At 46.9% G+C, this 13,111-nt stretch overlaps 3 protein-coding genes across 5 annotated transcripts in view; 1 reads left to right on the forward strand and 2 right to left on the reverse strand.

The window, feature by feature from the left end:
* The first annotated feature begins 114 nt into the window (after window positions 1-114).
* si:dkey-4e7.3 (uncharacterized protein LOC402865 homolog) lies at window positions 115-4,992 on the forward strand. 2 transcript variants are annotated; one of them, XM_047046148.1, is made up of 7 exons: window positions 115-228; window positions 626-732; window positions 1,309-1,499; window positions 2,761-2,940; window positions 3,249-3,360; window positions 3,701-3,837; window positions 4,173-4,992. In XM_047046148.1, exons 1-7 carry the CDS (start codon window positions 146-148, stop codon window positions 4,518-4,520), a joined length of 1,158 nt encoding a protein of 385 aa, XP_046902104.1. In that variant the 5' UTR covers window positions 115-145; the 3' UTR covers window positions 4,521-4,992. The 2 variants fall into 2 exon arrangements, with proteins under 2 accessions (XP_046902104.1, XP_046902105.1); XM_047046149.1 differs by having other exon boundaries at window positions 136-243.
* Window positions 4,331-6,015, reverse strand: LOC124484982 (cytochrome c oxidase assembly factor 5). 2 transcript variants are annotated; one of them, XR_006958027.1, is made up of 4 exons: window positions 5,801-6,015; window positions 5,557-5,640; window positions 5,262-5,410; window positions 4,331-4,478 (listed from the first exon to the last, which is right to left on the reverse strand). XR_006958027.1 is itself a non-coding variant. In XM_047046157.1 (3 exons), exons 1-3 carry the CDS (start codon window positions 5,900-5,902, stop codon window positions 5,369-5,371), a joined length of 228 nt encoding a protein of 75 aa, XP_046902113.1. In that variant the 5' UTR covers window positions 5,903-6,015; the 3' UTR covers window positions 5,037-5,368. The 2 variants fall into 2 exon arrangements, 1 of the variants encoding a protein (XP_046902113.1); XM_047046157.1 differs by lacking the exon at window positions 4,331-4,478 and having other exon boundaries at window positions 5,037-5,410.
* Window positions 6,016-9,292: 3,277 nt separating this feature from the next.
* mgat4a (alpha-1,3-mannosyl-glycoprotein 4-beta-N-acetylglucosaminyltransferase A) overlaps window positions 9,293-13,111 on the reverse strand; it is an 8,219-nt gene continuing 4,400 nt past the window's right edge. Inside the window, exons 2-8 of the mRNA XM_047047429.1 lie at window positions 12,805-12,912; window positions 12,501-12,575; window positions 11,949-12,067; window positions 10,638-10,716; window positions 10,164-10,224; window positions 9,900-10,012; window positions 9,293-9,572 (exon numbers count right to left, since the gene is read on the reverse strand). Of these exons, the coding sequence (XP_046903385.1) occupies window positions 9,546-9,572; window positions 9,900-10,012; window positions 10,164-10,224; window positions 10,638-10,716; window positions 11,949-12,067; window positions 12,501-12,575; window positions 12,805-12,912 (582 nt within the window). The 3' untranslated portion in view covers window positions 9,293-9,545. The remainder of the gene's footprint in view (window positions 9,573-9,899; window positions 10,013-10,163; window positions 10,225-10,637; window positions 10,717-11,948; window positions 12,068-12,500; window positions 12,576-12,804; window positions 12,913-13,111) is intronic.

Consider the following 13,111-nt stretch of genomic DNA (forward strand, 5'->3'; position numbering starts at 1 on the left):
TGCCTGCCCTTGTGTGGCAGAGATGTACAGTAAATGACAAGAAGCAAGCCATGAGCCTTTAAGGAGTAATAGCGAATCTGCCGATGAGGCATTGTGCTTCTTATTTTGTAGCTGCCAATAACGTCACCGGAGTAACACGTTTTAAATGGCTGCGACCATAAAACTATGCACACGATGTATTGGAGATGCATCCAAGTATTATTTTAAACTACCTACACCTACACGGAGGTAAGCAATAATAAGGTCAGTCTAATGTAATTCCGAAATGAAAGAGCGTAGGGTCAACAGCTTTACTGAATCGTGCCCGTAGGTTCACAAATTGACTGAAATGTAATTAATGAAAGTCAAGTTCATTTGGAGTTGTTCATGCATTCTCAATGAGTCGGATCACACGAACAGTTGTCGACCTACTGCCATAACATTCCTAGCCTGAGATTGATCTACATTTAGTAGTGGTGGTGTGACACATTTCCGCCTTTTTGCTTATAAAAAATACACATATCACATTCAGAACTACCCCAAGTTCCGTGTAGCCGTCATTAACTGCAGATTCATTCATTGTCTCAGTGAACTCATCTCCTAAAAACTCCTCCTTCTTTCTCCCTCGGTCCCACGGTGCCCGAAGGTTCACCCTAGCATGTGATAGCCATTTATCCCGGACACGGTTCATCAGCAGACAGACACACTATTCTCCACGCTCCCACAGTCCGGTCTTGTTATTCTCAACCACAGGTAATCACTCGGAATATTTATGAACAAGCATGTAGGCTACATTGATTAAATGAATGTTTTCTGTAGCCTAAGGTGGTTTTCTTCTAAAATATCTAAGCAAAGCAAGCAGCAGAGTCTAGTTTTTGATTTGTACATTCCTACGTACTTCAATACAAATTTCCGTCAATATGCTGCTTTATATGACAATAGAACCGTTTTAAACCTTATCCTGTAAGGCTAGGTCAACAAGTCAGCACTGGGACAGAGATGAATAATGTTGTTGATATTGGTGTTCTTTAGTACAGTGCTTTTATTTCATGGTAAATTTCCAGCGGGTCCACAGCTTTTACATTGCTTAGCAGCCACACAATAAATACATAACCCACGTACAGGGAGGCAAAGGTCAAGTGATAAGACTGGTACGTAGTAGATCAACAGTAAGCTCCTGTGTAAGACAAAAGTTCATATCGAAAGTAAACATGAACTGTAACTCTCTCACCCATGTGTGCACGTTTCTCTGGTTCTCTCCCTCCCTCCATCCCTCCCTGTGTGTATGCACATGCACTGTCTCTCTCTCTGTGTGCGTGTGACCCCCAGGGTCCAACATGTCTCAGAAGAAGCTCCTGGTGGATGTGGACAGTGGTGTGGATGATGCCCAGGCCATCATGCTGGCCCTGGCCCAGCCCCACGTCCAGCTGCTGGGCATCACCTGTGTCCACGGCAACACCAGCGTGGAGAATGTGTGTCGGAACACGCTGAGGGTTCTCCAGGCTTGCAACAGACTAGAGGCACAGAACATTCTATTCTATTCCATCGCATTCAAATGTGTTTCATTGTATTCCGTTTTATTCGGCTTCATTGTATTTAGTCCTGTTTTGTTCTACAACACGTTTTAGATCTGTGTGCAGGTTTTTGTGTCTGACCGACACCAACACACAGACTAGGAGTCCAATAATGAGCGTGTGTTTGGAGCTGCAGGCAGATGGCCTAGCAGGTAGTCAGACATGTAAACAAACAGGCAAGCAGATAAACAGAGAGAAAGAGACAAATTGTCCTTGTTGTGAAGTTGTTACGTTAGCACTCTATCCGTGTTCCGGATGGTAGATCCTGATCTAGTGTGTCCGTGTTCCGGATGGTAGATCCTGAACTAGTGTGTCCGTGTTCCGGATGGTAGATCCTGATCTAGTGTGTCCGTGTTCCGGATGGTAGATCCTGATCTAGTGTGTCCGTGTTCCGGATGGTAGATCCTGATCTAGTGTGTCCGTGTTCCGGATGGTAGATCCTGAACTAGTGTGTCCGTGTTCCGGATGGTAGATCCTGATCTAGTGTGTCCGTGTTCCGGATGGTAGATCCTGATCTAGTGTGTCCGTGTTCCGGATGGTAGATCCTGAACTAGTGTGTCCGTGTTCCGGATGGTAGATCCTGATCTAGTGTGTCCGTGTTCCGGATGATAGATCCTGATCTAGTGTGTCCGTGTTCCGGATGGTAGATCCTGATCTAGTGTGTCCGTGTTCCGGATGGTAGATCCTGATCTAGTGTGTCCGTGTTCCGGATGGTAGATCCTGAACTAGTGTGTCCGTGTTCCGGATGGTAGATCCTGATCTAGTGTGTCCGTGTTCCGGATGGTAGATCCTGATCTAGTGTGTCCGTGTTCCGAATGGTAGATCCTGATCTAGTGTGTCCGTGTTCCGGATGGTAGATCCTGATCTAGTGTGTCCGTGTTCCGGATGGTAGATCCTGATCTAGTGTGTCCGTGTTCCGGATGGTAGATCCTGATCTAGTGTGTCCGTGTTCCGGATGGTAGATCCTGATCTAGTGTGTCCGTGTTCCGGATGGTAGATCCTGAACTAGTGTGTCCGTGTTCCGGATGGTAGATCCTGATCTAGTGTGTCCGTGTTCCGGATGGTAGATCCTGATCTAGTGTGTCCGTGTTCCGGATGGTAGATCCTGAACTAGTGTGTCCGTGTTCCGGATGGTAGATCCTGATCTAGTGTGTCCGTGTTCCGGATGGTAGATCCTGATCTAGTGTGTCCGTGTTCCGGATGGTAGATCCCGGTGTTCCGAGGAGCGGCCAGGTCCATCCTGGGGATCCACGTCCACGGAGGAGACTTCCACGGCAAGGACGGGCTGGGAGACGCCCCAGACCACCACGCCCCGGGGCTGGAGATGGTCCAGAAGGAGGGGGCGGTGTCCGCCATGATACGCATCATCAACGAGAACCCTGGAGAGGTGAGTGGAAGACCGAGAGAGATCGGAGAGAGAGGCGGAGACGTTTAAGTCTCGTCTTAAAACATATTTTTATTCTTTGGCTTTCGAGTCAGTTTAGGGTCACTCGTGCTTACTGTAATTGTGATGTTTGTCTGTTGTTCTTATTTATAGTTGTTTTGCCCTATTTGATGATTCTGTACAGCACTTTGGTCGGCATTGGCTGTTTTTAAATGTGCTTTATAAATAAAAATGACTTGACGTTAGGCTCAGATAGTGAATGTACACACAGTGTGTGTCCTCCTATCTTCCTCTGCCCATCTTTCCCTCAGATCTCTCTGGTTGCCACGGCACCCCTCACTAACTTAGCCATGGCGGTGAGGCTGGACCCTTCCATTCCCAGCAAGCTGAAAGGCCTCTACATCATGGGGGGCAACACCGACTGTGAGCTCACCCACACCTGTGCCCTGGGAGACCTTATCGTGCAGTAGTAGGATTCACCACTAGGTGGTGGTGTGTATCTGGGTTGGTGTAGGTCTGGCTGGCTAAACAGGTCAGAAGTGGCTGGTTTGGCCTAGCTATGATCTGCATGTTATTTTTGAGTTGAGGGTGAAGGTTATTGTCTCCTGTAGCTTAAGCCCTTACTAGACTCTCCACTGGGGTCCTTGTTGGGTCTTCTAAATTACAAACACACAGCACCTAGCAAACCCATTAGGATTACGGATGAAAAATTGACAGGTGAAGTGTCAGGAGGGAATTACACGTCTCATCCGTTTTCCCGCAGCTCGAGGAAACACAACGGTGTGCGGAGAGTTCAACTTTGTGGCCGACCCGGAAGCAGCTTACATCGTCCTCAATGACTTCCTGTGTCCAACCTACCTGGCCTGCTGGGAGTTCACCTGCTACAGCAAGCTGCCGTGGGTGAGCCTCAGACGCCAACTCCAAACATGCTCAGGTCTACACCACCTAGAAGGGTTTTAATGCCCTGGGATAAATAGCTACCCCAAAGCTGACCACAAAGTCTCTACACAAATATCGACAGGTTAGTTTTCGGCATGGACTAAACTGAGATAGCACGCTGTCGTATGTCAGCTGGTAACACTTTATTATGGAGCCCCATAATAAATCTAACCTTTTAAAGTCACTGCACATTAACAAGTGCACATAGACACTTAATTATTTGCTGTATTCCGTGACAGACATGAATAGGCTTGTTGGTTGATAGATGTAATTCTTGTTGCGGTCCTGTCTGGTAGGAGTTCTGTGACGCCTGGCTTGCCCAGGACACTAAGAAGGCCCGCTTCATGGCTCAGATCTTCCGCCATAGCATGGACCAGTCGCTGAGCGAGCGATCCCAGAAGGAGATGGTGGACGGCTCAGGCTTCGTGTCGTGTGACTCCTACGCGATGGCGGCGGCTGTAGACGATGCCTTTGTGACGGCGTGCGACCAGGTGGTGGTGAGCGTGGAGCTGGCGGGGACTCACACGCGAGGGATGATGGTCCTGGACACTCTGGGTCTGCTGGAGAAGACCCACAAGGCCTTCATCATGAAGAAAGTGGACCTGGAGAAGTTCAAGAAGATGATGATGGATGCTCTGAAGTAAAGGCTGGGGGTACTTAAATTTACATTTAGTCATTTAGCAGACATTCCCTAACCGCTCAGCCACCTGACTCCCTTCCGTCTACCATGTACCCATTCATCTCCCTCCTTTCTTCGCCACCTCAAATATTAACTGGAGATAATCATTTACTTTTGGGACCATGCTCATTCAGAATGATTTTTTTTTTTTAGCTCTTTAAAAACCTTTTTAGAAAACTTTTTTGTCAGTCTGTCTTCAGATTTGTATACAAAATTTGATCTTTAATCTTTGTACAAAATTATATATTTTATACAAAGATTTTGTACAAGACTTTCATAGATGTCATGTTCTAATTCCTACTACCCTGCTAGAAAGCAAAATGTTCCTAAAGCGCTAGTATGACTAGGCAAGCATGTGCATCACTGATGTTGAATGTACACAATGTGAATGGAGATGGCTATAATGCCCTATTTAATTAAATAAACATTTTACTCATTGTGCTTGATATGTTTAGCTTTGTAAAAATGTAACAATACGTCCAAGTGTTTAATCACACATTTATTACATTTAAGAACAGATAACTCATCCAACATCCCCATTAGAAATTCAGTGTTTTCTAGTTTCGGGACATACTCTGTGGCAGCAGTTAAGTAGGAGCATTAAAAACCAATCCACTCAGGTTATACAACATCTGAGCCAGTCCATTACAACGCTTTTTGATGGCCACACACCACTGTCACTGCAATCAGTGTAGTATGTATTCACCCGCACACTGTCGGTTAAGTTATCATAGATAACTTATATGTTCCCAAATCCAGCCCTCTTCCTGTTACACAGACCACAGCCAGTCCGTCACTCAGCACCAGAACAGATCAGTAGCCCTTTCGTCCCCTGAACCTAGACCTGTTATCCAGCTGTTGGGAGAGGGATAGAATACAAAGTTACTTGTCTGAAGGACAAGGATGCTAGCAAAGATATCGTGGTAAGTCCCAAAGAAATGTGCTCCGGAAATAATGCGACTACGAAAGACAATGGGGTCTGTTAACTAATGTTAACCTACCATCGACCTTTTGCACTCGAAGAATGAGGTTTGGAGCGCCTTGCAGGCACCTTCCTTCAGACATTCACTGGGCAACTTCCCCCCCTGCGGGTAGTTACGCCTGTGGTTAGCTTGAATGTAACGTTTGGCCGTACATTTAGATGGCCAAGTAGTTGGACAACTAGAAATTTGAATCCAGGCGTATGGCACATATAGTAACATTACATTTTATAGCAGTCTTACGCCGTTTAGGGAAGCGTCCTACCTTTACCACACAGTCGTGTTGAAGAAGGCATGCTCTGAAATCTTCTCTAATGCCGGAGCAGGCTCGAGTGTCCTCCTCTTTGTCTTCGTAGTATTTAGGCATTATGTCGAATTCTCATTAAAGGCAGAATTCGACTTAATCACACATTAAAGACGAAATGTCCAGAATGTCACGTAAATCTTATGCAAGACACCATCTTTGATTCGCTAGAAGCCCTGGGTAAACGAAATGCATTCTGGGTTTGTAGTTCCGTTTCACAACACGCAGTACATCGCATATACCACCAGGTGGTGCTCGAAGCATTGAGAAGTCTCAAAGAAACAATAAGGGCCGGGTTTCCCAGATTCGTTAAGAAGCTCTTAACGCTTGAAGATTCTTAGGAGCGTTCTAAGAGCGTTCTTAGCGTTAGGAGCTTCTTAACGAATCTGGGAAACCCAGCCAAGACCAGTCAAGAGGACTTCAAAAATTCTGTCTTGTCTTGTGGATCAGGATTTTAATGTCTCCCTAAGTGATGATAAATAAAAAAGAATCTCTTTACGAGCGCCAACAGTGACTTCAGTGACTGAGTAAAAACAAATCAAAAGAAAGAGACAACCGTTATGGGCATGGTTTGTATCAACAATCTTAATTTATTTCAAAGATGTCCATGTAAATCCATGTCAAAATCAGAAGCAGACATACATATGTATGTGATGAAGGCACATGAACTGATGGAAGGTGCAGAAGGAGTGGACAGAAAACAGTGGAACAATGACAAATCTGGTTTCCTCTTCTCACCAGCACACCATCACGAAGGACACACATCACTTCAGCTCCCTTTTCCTGGTAACCAAGTCTTCAAAATAGTGTATGGCAGGCAGGATAGGTTTGTCTCCCTCCAGCCAAGCCAGATGTTTGGGGAAGCAGAAGTAGCTTTCTCTACTTGCCTCTGAGTAAGAAATTATTCAAATTTTGATGAGCACGATGAGAAAGTTACTTTTAAGTTGAGTGTGGTTCAACCACTAATGTATTGGAAGATGTGTGCATTCCTCACGTGACAGTGGCTGGTGAATCCTTCAATCAAACAATAAATAAAGAAAATAAAAAAGTTTACAAAAGCGCACACCTGGTGCTTAATGGCCGACTTCTGGAAGTGTTCAAGTCCCTCAATTAAAATCTACGCGTGACTTCCAACTCAAAGGTACCTCTCTCTCACACCCTCACTCAAACCTGTCACCCTCCATACAAGGACAGAATATCTGGTAGAAAAAGAAAAAAAAAAAGATTAATTTATAACCATCTCTCAATAAAAAAACTGTATAGATTAATGGAGAGGCATCAATGAGGATGGATGATGGAGTAGACAATGCTAATGATTCTGTGTATTTACAATCAGAGGAGAGATGCATATACCAGGTAAATCTTAACCTGTACACAGTCCTCTGCTATGAACATGGCACATCAGGCTGGTTTCACAGGCACAGATTAAACCCAGATAAGAATCAGATTAAGATCAGTCTGACTCTGAAAAAAAAAACAGAGTGTAAATTGAGGGCACTCGATCATCCTAGATTAGGCTCAATCTGTGTCTATGAAACCAGAATAGTTAAAAGTAGTCTACAGCAGTCAAAAAATCCTTTCAACCACAAGTAGACGTCTGATTGGATATGACATGATGATGTCACACGAAAATGGGAGAACTCCAAAATTGGAGCATGGGAAAGTGAAAGTACAGCCATAAAAAGAGATGGCAATACATAACTCAGTGCAAACCACCTCGACAAAAATTGCTTATATACACATATTCCTTTCCAGTTTCAAACAGGGCATCAATCTCACGTTTACAGACAACGAGCGTAGCAAACAGGGTGAGGCGTTTCAGAGTAACACAGAGGATTTCAGTCCCTAAATCCAATTCTAAATTAGAATTTAGAATGCTAGAACCTCGCCACCCTGGAAAGTCCACTCCAGGAGGTTTATCAGGGTTCAAAGGTCGGTACAGCAGACTACAGACAGGACCTGACATTAAGGCACCTGGGTTCAGGGGGGAGTCCTCCAGGGGGAATCGGGAATGAAGAGCGGAGGGGGTTTATTCTCAATCCAACTCTATTTTAAATCCTCCACATCCATTCACTTCAAAGTGAACTTCAACGTGTTGAACAACGGGGGGGGGTTGGTTTCACCTGTTCTAACATGGGAAAGACAACATGGATGCCAAGCAGCACTGTTAAAAAACATCAATCAAAACTCAGAGAAAAAACAATTCACCAACAAACAGCTGTGGAATAAACTGTTTACAGACTACAAAATAAAATATTTTTTAACCCTTGTAAAAATGAAAGATTTCAAATAAATTAAGTCACCTTCATAGATCGTCATTGCTGTAATAATATAATATATTCTGTCTATATATATATATATATATATTTTCCCAGGTGAGCAATATCATGTCAAGGCCATGTCTGATTGGTTAACCATAAAAGGACACTAGAGGTCAAATGCCTGACTTCTTGTTAGAGACAGGAAGTAGTGAGATAGATATGGTTTCCTTCACTGCAATAACTTAAGGGGATTTGGAGGGGGTGGAGTTGCCTTGGACTCCGTTCTGAGAGTAGCCCCAGATAGCGAAAGGTAACAACTGAAGGATGGTACGCTGATCTGAGACCTGCCACTTAGACCAACTTCCTCCTGGGTAGAAGAGCTCACCAATTAGTTTGGCAGAGACACAGCTGCCTCCATAAAGGCAGGGGGTGCAACCTGCTTATGTACTATTCAGTTTGTCACCATAGTAACAAACCCCTTTAAAAAAGAGAGAGAGACACTACAAACAGACACTATATGAACAAATGACTCTTCTGAACTGAAGGAAAGTTAAATAAAGTCAAACACAAAGCAACTGGTTTGTTTTCAAGTTCAGGAGTATCTTCATCGGCGATGACCATTTCTCACCAGCAGAGGGCAGTGTCATGGCTCCAGCCATGCTGCAGTACCAAGCCTGGCCAGAGGAGGCGAAAGAGCACTGTGGAGCTGGATCTGGACTGTGCACTGCAACACCAGGGTGTCTGGGTGACATCACCAGCTCAGATGATCCCTGTCTTAGTCCCTACAGTAGGTGTGGCTGCTCATCCATTACTAATGTCTGATGATCCATTAGGCATGTCTGATGATGTGTGTCTGTAACCAGCCTCCCAGGACCCGGCAGTCCCCTCCAGAGACGGAACGTTAGCGGACCCAGTGATTAACAGTGTCTGCCACTGATCAGTAGTCTTCACATTCATAAAACAAAAAAAAAGAGAGAGAGGGAGAGGGAGAGAGAGAGAGAGAGAGAGAGAGAGAGAGAGAGAGAGAGAGAGAGGAGAGAGAGAGAGAGAGAGAGAGAGAGAGAGAGAGAGAGAGAGAGAGAGAGAGAGAGAGGAGAGAAAGGGAGGCAGAGAGAGGGAGGAGGAGAGAAAGGGAGGAAGAGAGAGAGGGAGGAGGAGAGAGAGACGAGAGAGAGGGATGAAGAGAGAGAGGGGGAGGAAGAGAGAGAGGGAGATAGAGAGTAAGAGGTAGCAGAGAGACGGAGTGATAGAGAGAAAGAGGGAGCCAGTGAAAGACAGAATTGCGAGGCAGCCCCACAAACAGCCTCTCGGCGCTCCGGTGGGGTTCTGGTGATGTCATGCAGGTTGCTAGGCGCCAGAGGCCCATGTGCACAGTCAGTCTGTGAGGGTCGCCAGCCCCCTGAGGGGGGTCTTGATTGATGTAGCCCCCCCCCCCTCACGGTCAGTTAGCCTGCTATTTTCTTTATATGGATCTGCAGGGAGAGAGCAAAGTCAACAGTTTGTTATGCGAGCCAAACACAGACGAGCAGCATGACTCGGAGGACTGACTGAGAAAGCAGATGCAGCCTGCCACACCTGGGTTAGAACACCACTCAGGGGGCGCTTGATTGATTCCTGCAGGTGCGGCCTCGGCCTCAAATCAAATGCACCTCTAATACTTAGAGGTTTTTAGTTTTAGTTTTTTTTCACACATTTATGGATTGGCACGCTGGTGCTTTGACTGTAACTGCACTTTGGGTAGTAGGGTGCAGTCCCTCTGATTGGTTAGAGGGGCAAGCGGGCGGCGGTGATTGGCTGACCTCGCTGACGATGGCCCAGACGGCAGAGTTTTTCAGGACGGAGAGGCGCAGTGCCAGCACAGGGTTAAAGGAGGGGTCAACCACGCCCTCCGCCACGCCCTTCTGGAACTGACCTGCTCTCTCACACACACACACAAATCAACGCATGCCCAAACAAAGGCAGAGACCCACACAGACACACAGAGAGGGAAAGCCACAATGTACCATTATAACACAGGTGAGGGAGATGGAGAGTTTAGAGGTCATAAAGAATGGTCCACTAACCGATTCTGTAAAAATTATCGTCAGTTTTCTTATATTTCACTTTGGTCTGCAGTCCATTGTCCTGAAAAACACACACACACACACACACACAGGATAAACAACAGATGAAAGGAGAGTTCTTAAATAAAACAGCTCTTGAAATACCACCCAGACACTGTTACTTGTGTTCTTTGAGATAATACTGCAGGCTGGTTTTGAATCATGTCAGTTCCGTGTGTGAATCTGGGTTACAGGTTTCTGCTGCTGTGTGTTCACGTCCATTACCACTCTCCTCTGGTGCAATGTTATTGACTGGAGCTGGTTGTATCATAATCTGATCCATAATCAATAATGAAGGACACACAGTATGTCAATAACCCTAATCCTAAATTCATTATCCCACTAGGGCATCACTACTGAGGTGTTGGGTGGTGCTATTTTCCATCCTGTGTGTGTGTGTGTCTGAGTGCGTGTGTGTGTGTGGGGGATTCTCACCGAGAAAGGCAGGATCTCGACGGTGGTGTTCTCTATGCGGTCCCCCGGGTGCTCCTGGTTCCCGCTGCGGAACAGGAACCTGCCAATCACACGACAGGACGCTTAATGCACGTTCAGGTCCCAGGGCCCGCTCATCAAGGTGCACAGGCACGCTTCCCACAACAGCAAGAACATACTGTACTGTTTTACTGTCACATGACACAAGCTCCAGGTCTACTGACCAGCCTTGAACACACACACTCACCCACACACTTACTCAAAAATAAAGATTAAAAGTCTCCCAAATAGACTTCCACTTAAAGTGCTAATTAAATCTTGTCTACCGGTAGTTTGGGGAGAGATAACCCGTCAGACTGGATAACATAGAGATAACCTCATGATCACACCAGGATTCTCTCTCTCTCTCTCTCTCTCTCTCTCTCTCTCTCTCTCTCTCTCTCTCTCTCTCTCTCTCTCTCTCTCTCTCTCTCTCTCTCTCTCTCTCTCTCTCCTCTCTCTCTCTCTCTCTCTCTCTCTCTCTCTCTCTCTCTCTCTCTCTCTCTCCTCTCTCTCCTCTCTCTCTCTCTCTCTCTCCTCTCCTCTCCCTCTCCCTGTCAACCTCTCTCTCCCTGTCAACCTCTCTCTCCCTGTCAACCTCTCTCTCTCTCAACCTCTCTCTCTCTGTCAACCTCTCTCTCTGTCAACCTCTCTCTCTCTCAACCTCTCTCTCTCTCAACCTCTCTCTCTCAACTTCTCTCTCTCAACTTCTCTCTCTCAACTTCTCTCTCTCAACCTCTCTCTCTCAACCTCTCTCTCTCAACCTGATCCCTGTCCGCTACTTTCATCCTGGCCAATCATCCATTTTTTCCGGCTGTCTTTAATGTGTATGTGTTTCTACCCCCCCACCCTCCCTCCCTCTTCCTCTCTCTGGGCAGGAAGAGAGGTCTAGGAGTTCTTATTTTAGAACATTCTCATTAGCACACCCTGATCCTCAGAGAGTCATGCACACCAAGGCTGCTCCCACATCACAAGGGGAACTGTGTGCGTGCGTGTGAGAGAGAGATGGATGAAGACAGAGAGAGAGATGGGGGACAGAGAGAGAGAGAGAGGTGAGAGGGCACACTAGCTTCCCACTCTCTCAGAGCCTGCATGCACAAACACATACACTGCCTGCCACCTACCACCATCTCTCAGGGGAACCGTGTGTGTGTGTGTGAGAGAGAGTGAGAGAGAGACAGCTGGACTCCCTAATTCACACCACTTACGCACAACAACACACGCATCCCAACCCACACACACAGCCCAACATACACTGAGCCAACCCCTCCATACCTGTCTATGCTGACAGGCCTGTCGAAGCGCAGCAGTATGTAGTCTCCCTCCGTGGGGTTGATGGCCCAGAAGAAGTCCTCTCCCAGGTAGGTCTTCTCCAGGGTGTGGCCCTGGTACACCTGCAGGAGGACCAGCACAGACACACTGACCTGCTGCCCTCACACCTCACCACCACCATGCAGCACAGACACACTGACCTGCTGCCCTCACACCTCACCACCACCATGCAGCACAGACACACTGACCTGCTGCCCTTACACCTCACCACCACCATACAGCACAGACACACTGACCTGCTGCCCTCACACCTCACCACCACCATGCAGCACAGACACACTGACCTGCTACCCTCACACCTCACCACCACCATGCAGCACAGACACACTGACCTGCTGCCCTCACACCTCACCACCACCATGCAGCACAGACACACTGACCTGCTGCCCTCACACCTCACCACCACCATGCAGCACAGACACACTGACAAATGGACAATAGAAAGGGATTTCTTTCTAATTATAATATATATTTAGGGGGTAAGAGGGGGGTTACCTTGAGTGAGGTGGAGACCTCGGCTGGCGGGTTCACATGAATCTTGTGGAGAAGGGGCTTCAGGAAGTCCTTATCCTGAACAGGAAGAGGAAGTAAGCATGACAGGATGTAGTCATGCTGTAGAGTCATACCAGCAAGTGAACAGGAAGTGGAGGACATCACACACATGCACACAGACAGACAGATTTCTGGAAATAGAGATGCCTGCTGAATACTGGTGGGGCGCGGAGGGCGTGTTTGAGCAGAGAGGCTAGGTGGTAGAGGAGGGTGAGAAGGGGGTGAGGTAGAGTGAGGTTCTACTCACAGTGAGCTTCTGGATCTTTCCAGCCAGGGACGAGTGGAGCCCCACATGCTGGAACAGAGAGGGGCGGAAGCGCACCCTCAAACCTGACTTCTGTCTCTCACAGTGTTTCTGTATGAAGAGGGGAGGGGGGGGGGGGTAGAGAGAGGGAGGGGGTGGAGAAAAGGGAGAAGAAAGGTGGAGAAAAGGTAGAGAGAGAAAGGTAGATATGGAGATAATGAGAAAGACCGAGATATGGAGTGGGGGGGGAGGGGGTCAGGGTCAATCATTGTGTCTAGATATGTGGGGTCACCTGGACTGGACTGGGTTT

The sequence above is a fragment of the Hypomesus transpacificus genome, chromosome 23, assembly GCF_021917145.1.
Source record: "Hypomesus transpacificus isolate Combined female chromosome 23, fHypTra1, whole genome shotgun sequence".
NCBI classification, from domain to species: Eukaryota; Metazoa; Chordata; class Actinopteri; order Osmeriformes; family Osmeridae; genus Hypomesus; species Hypomesus transpacificus.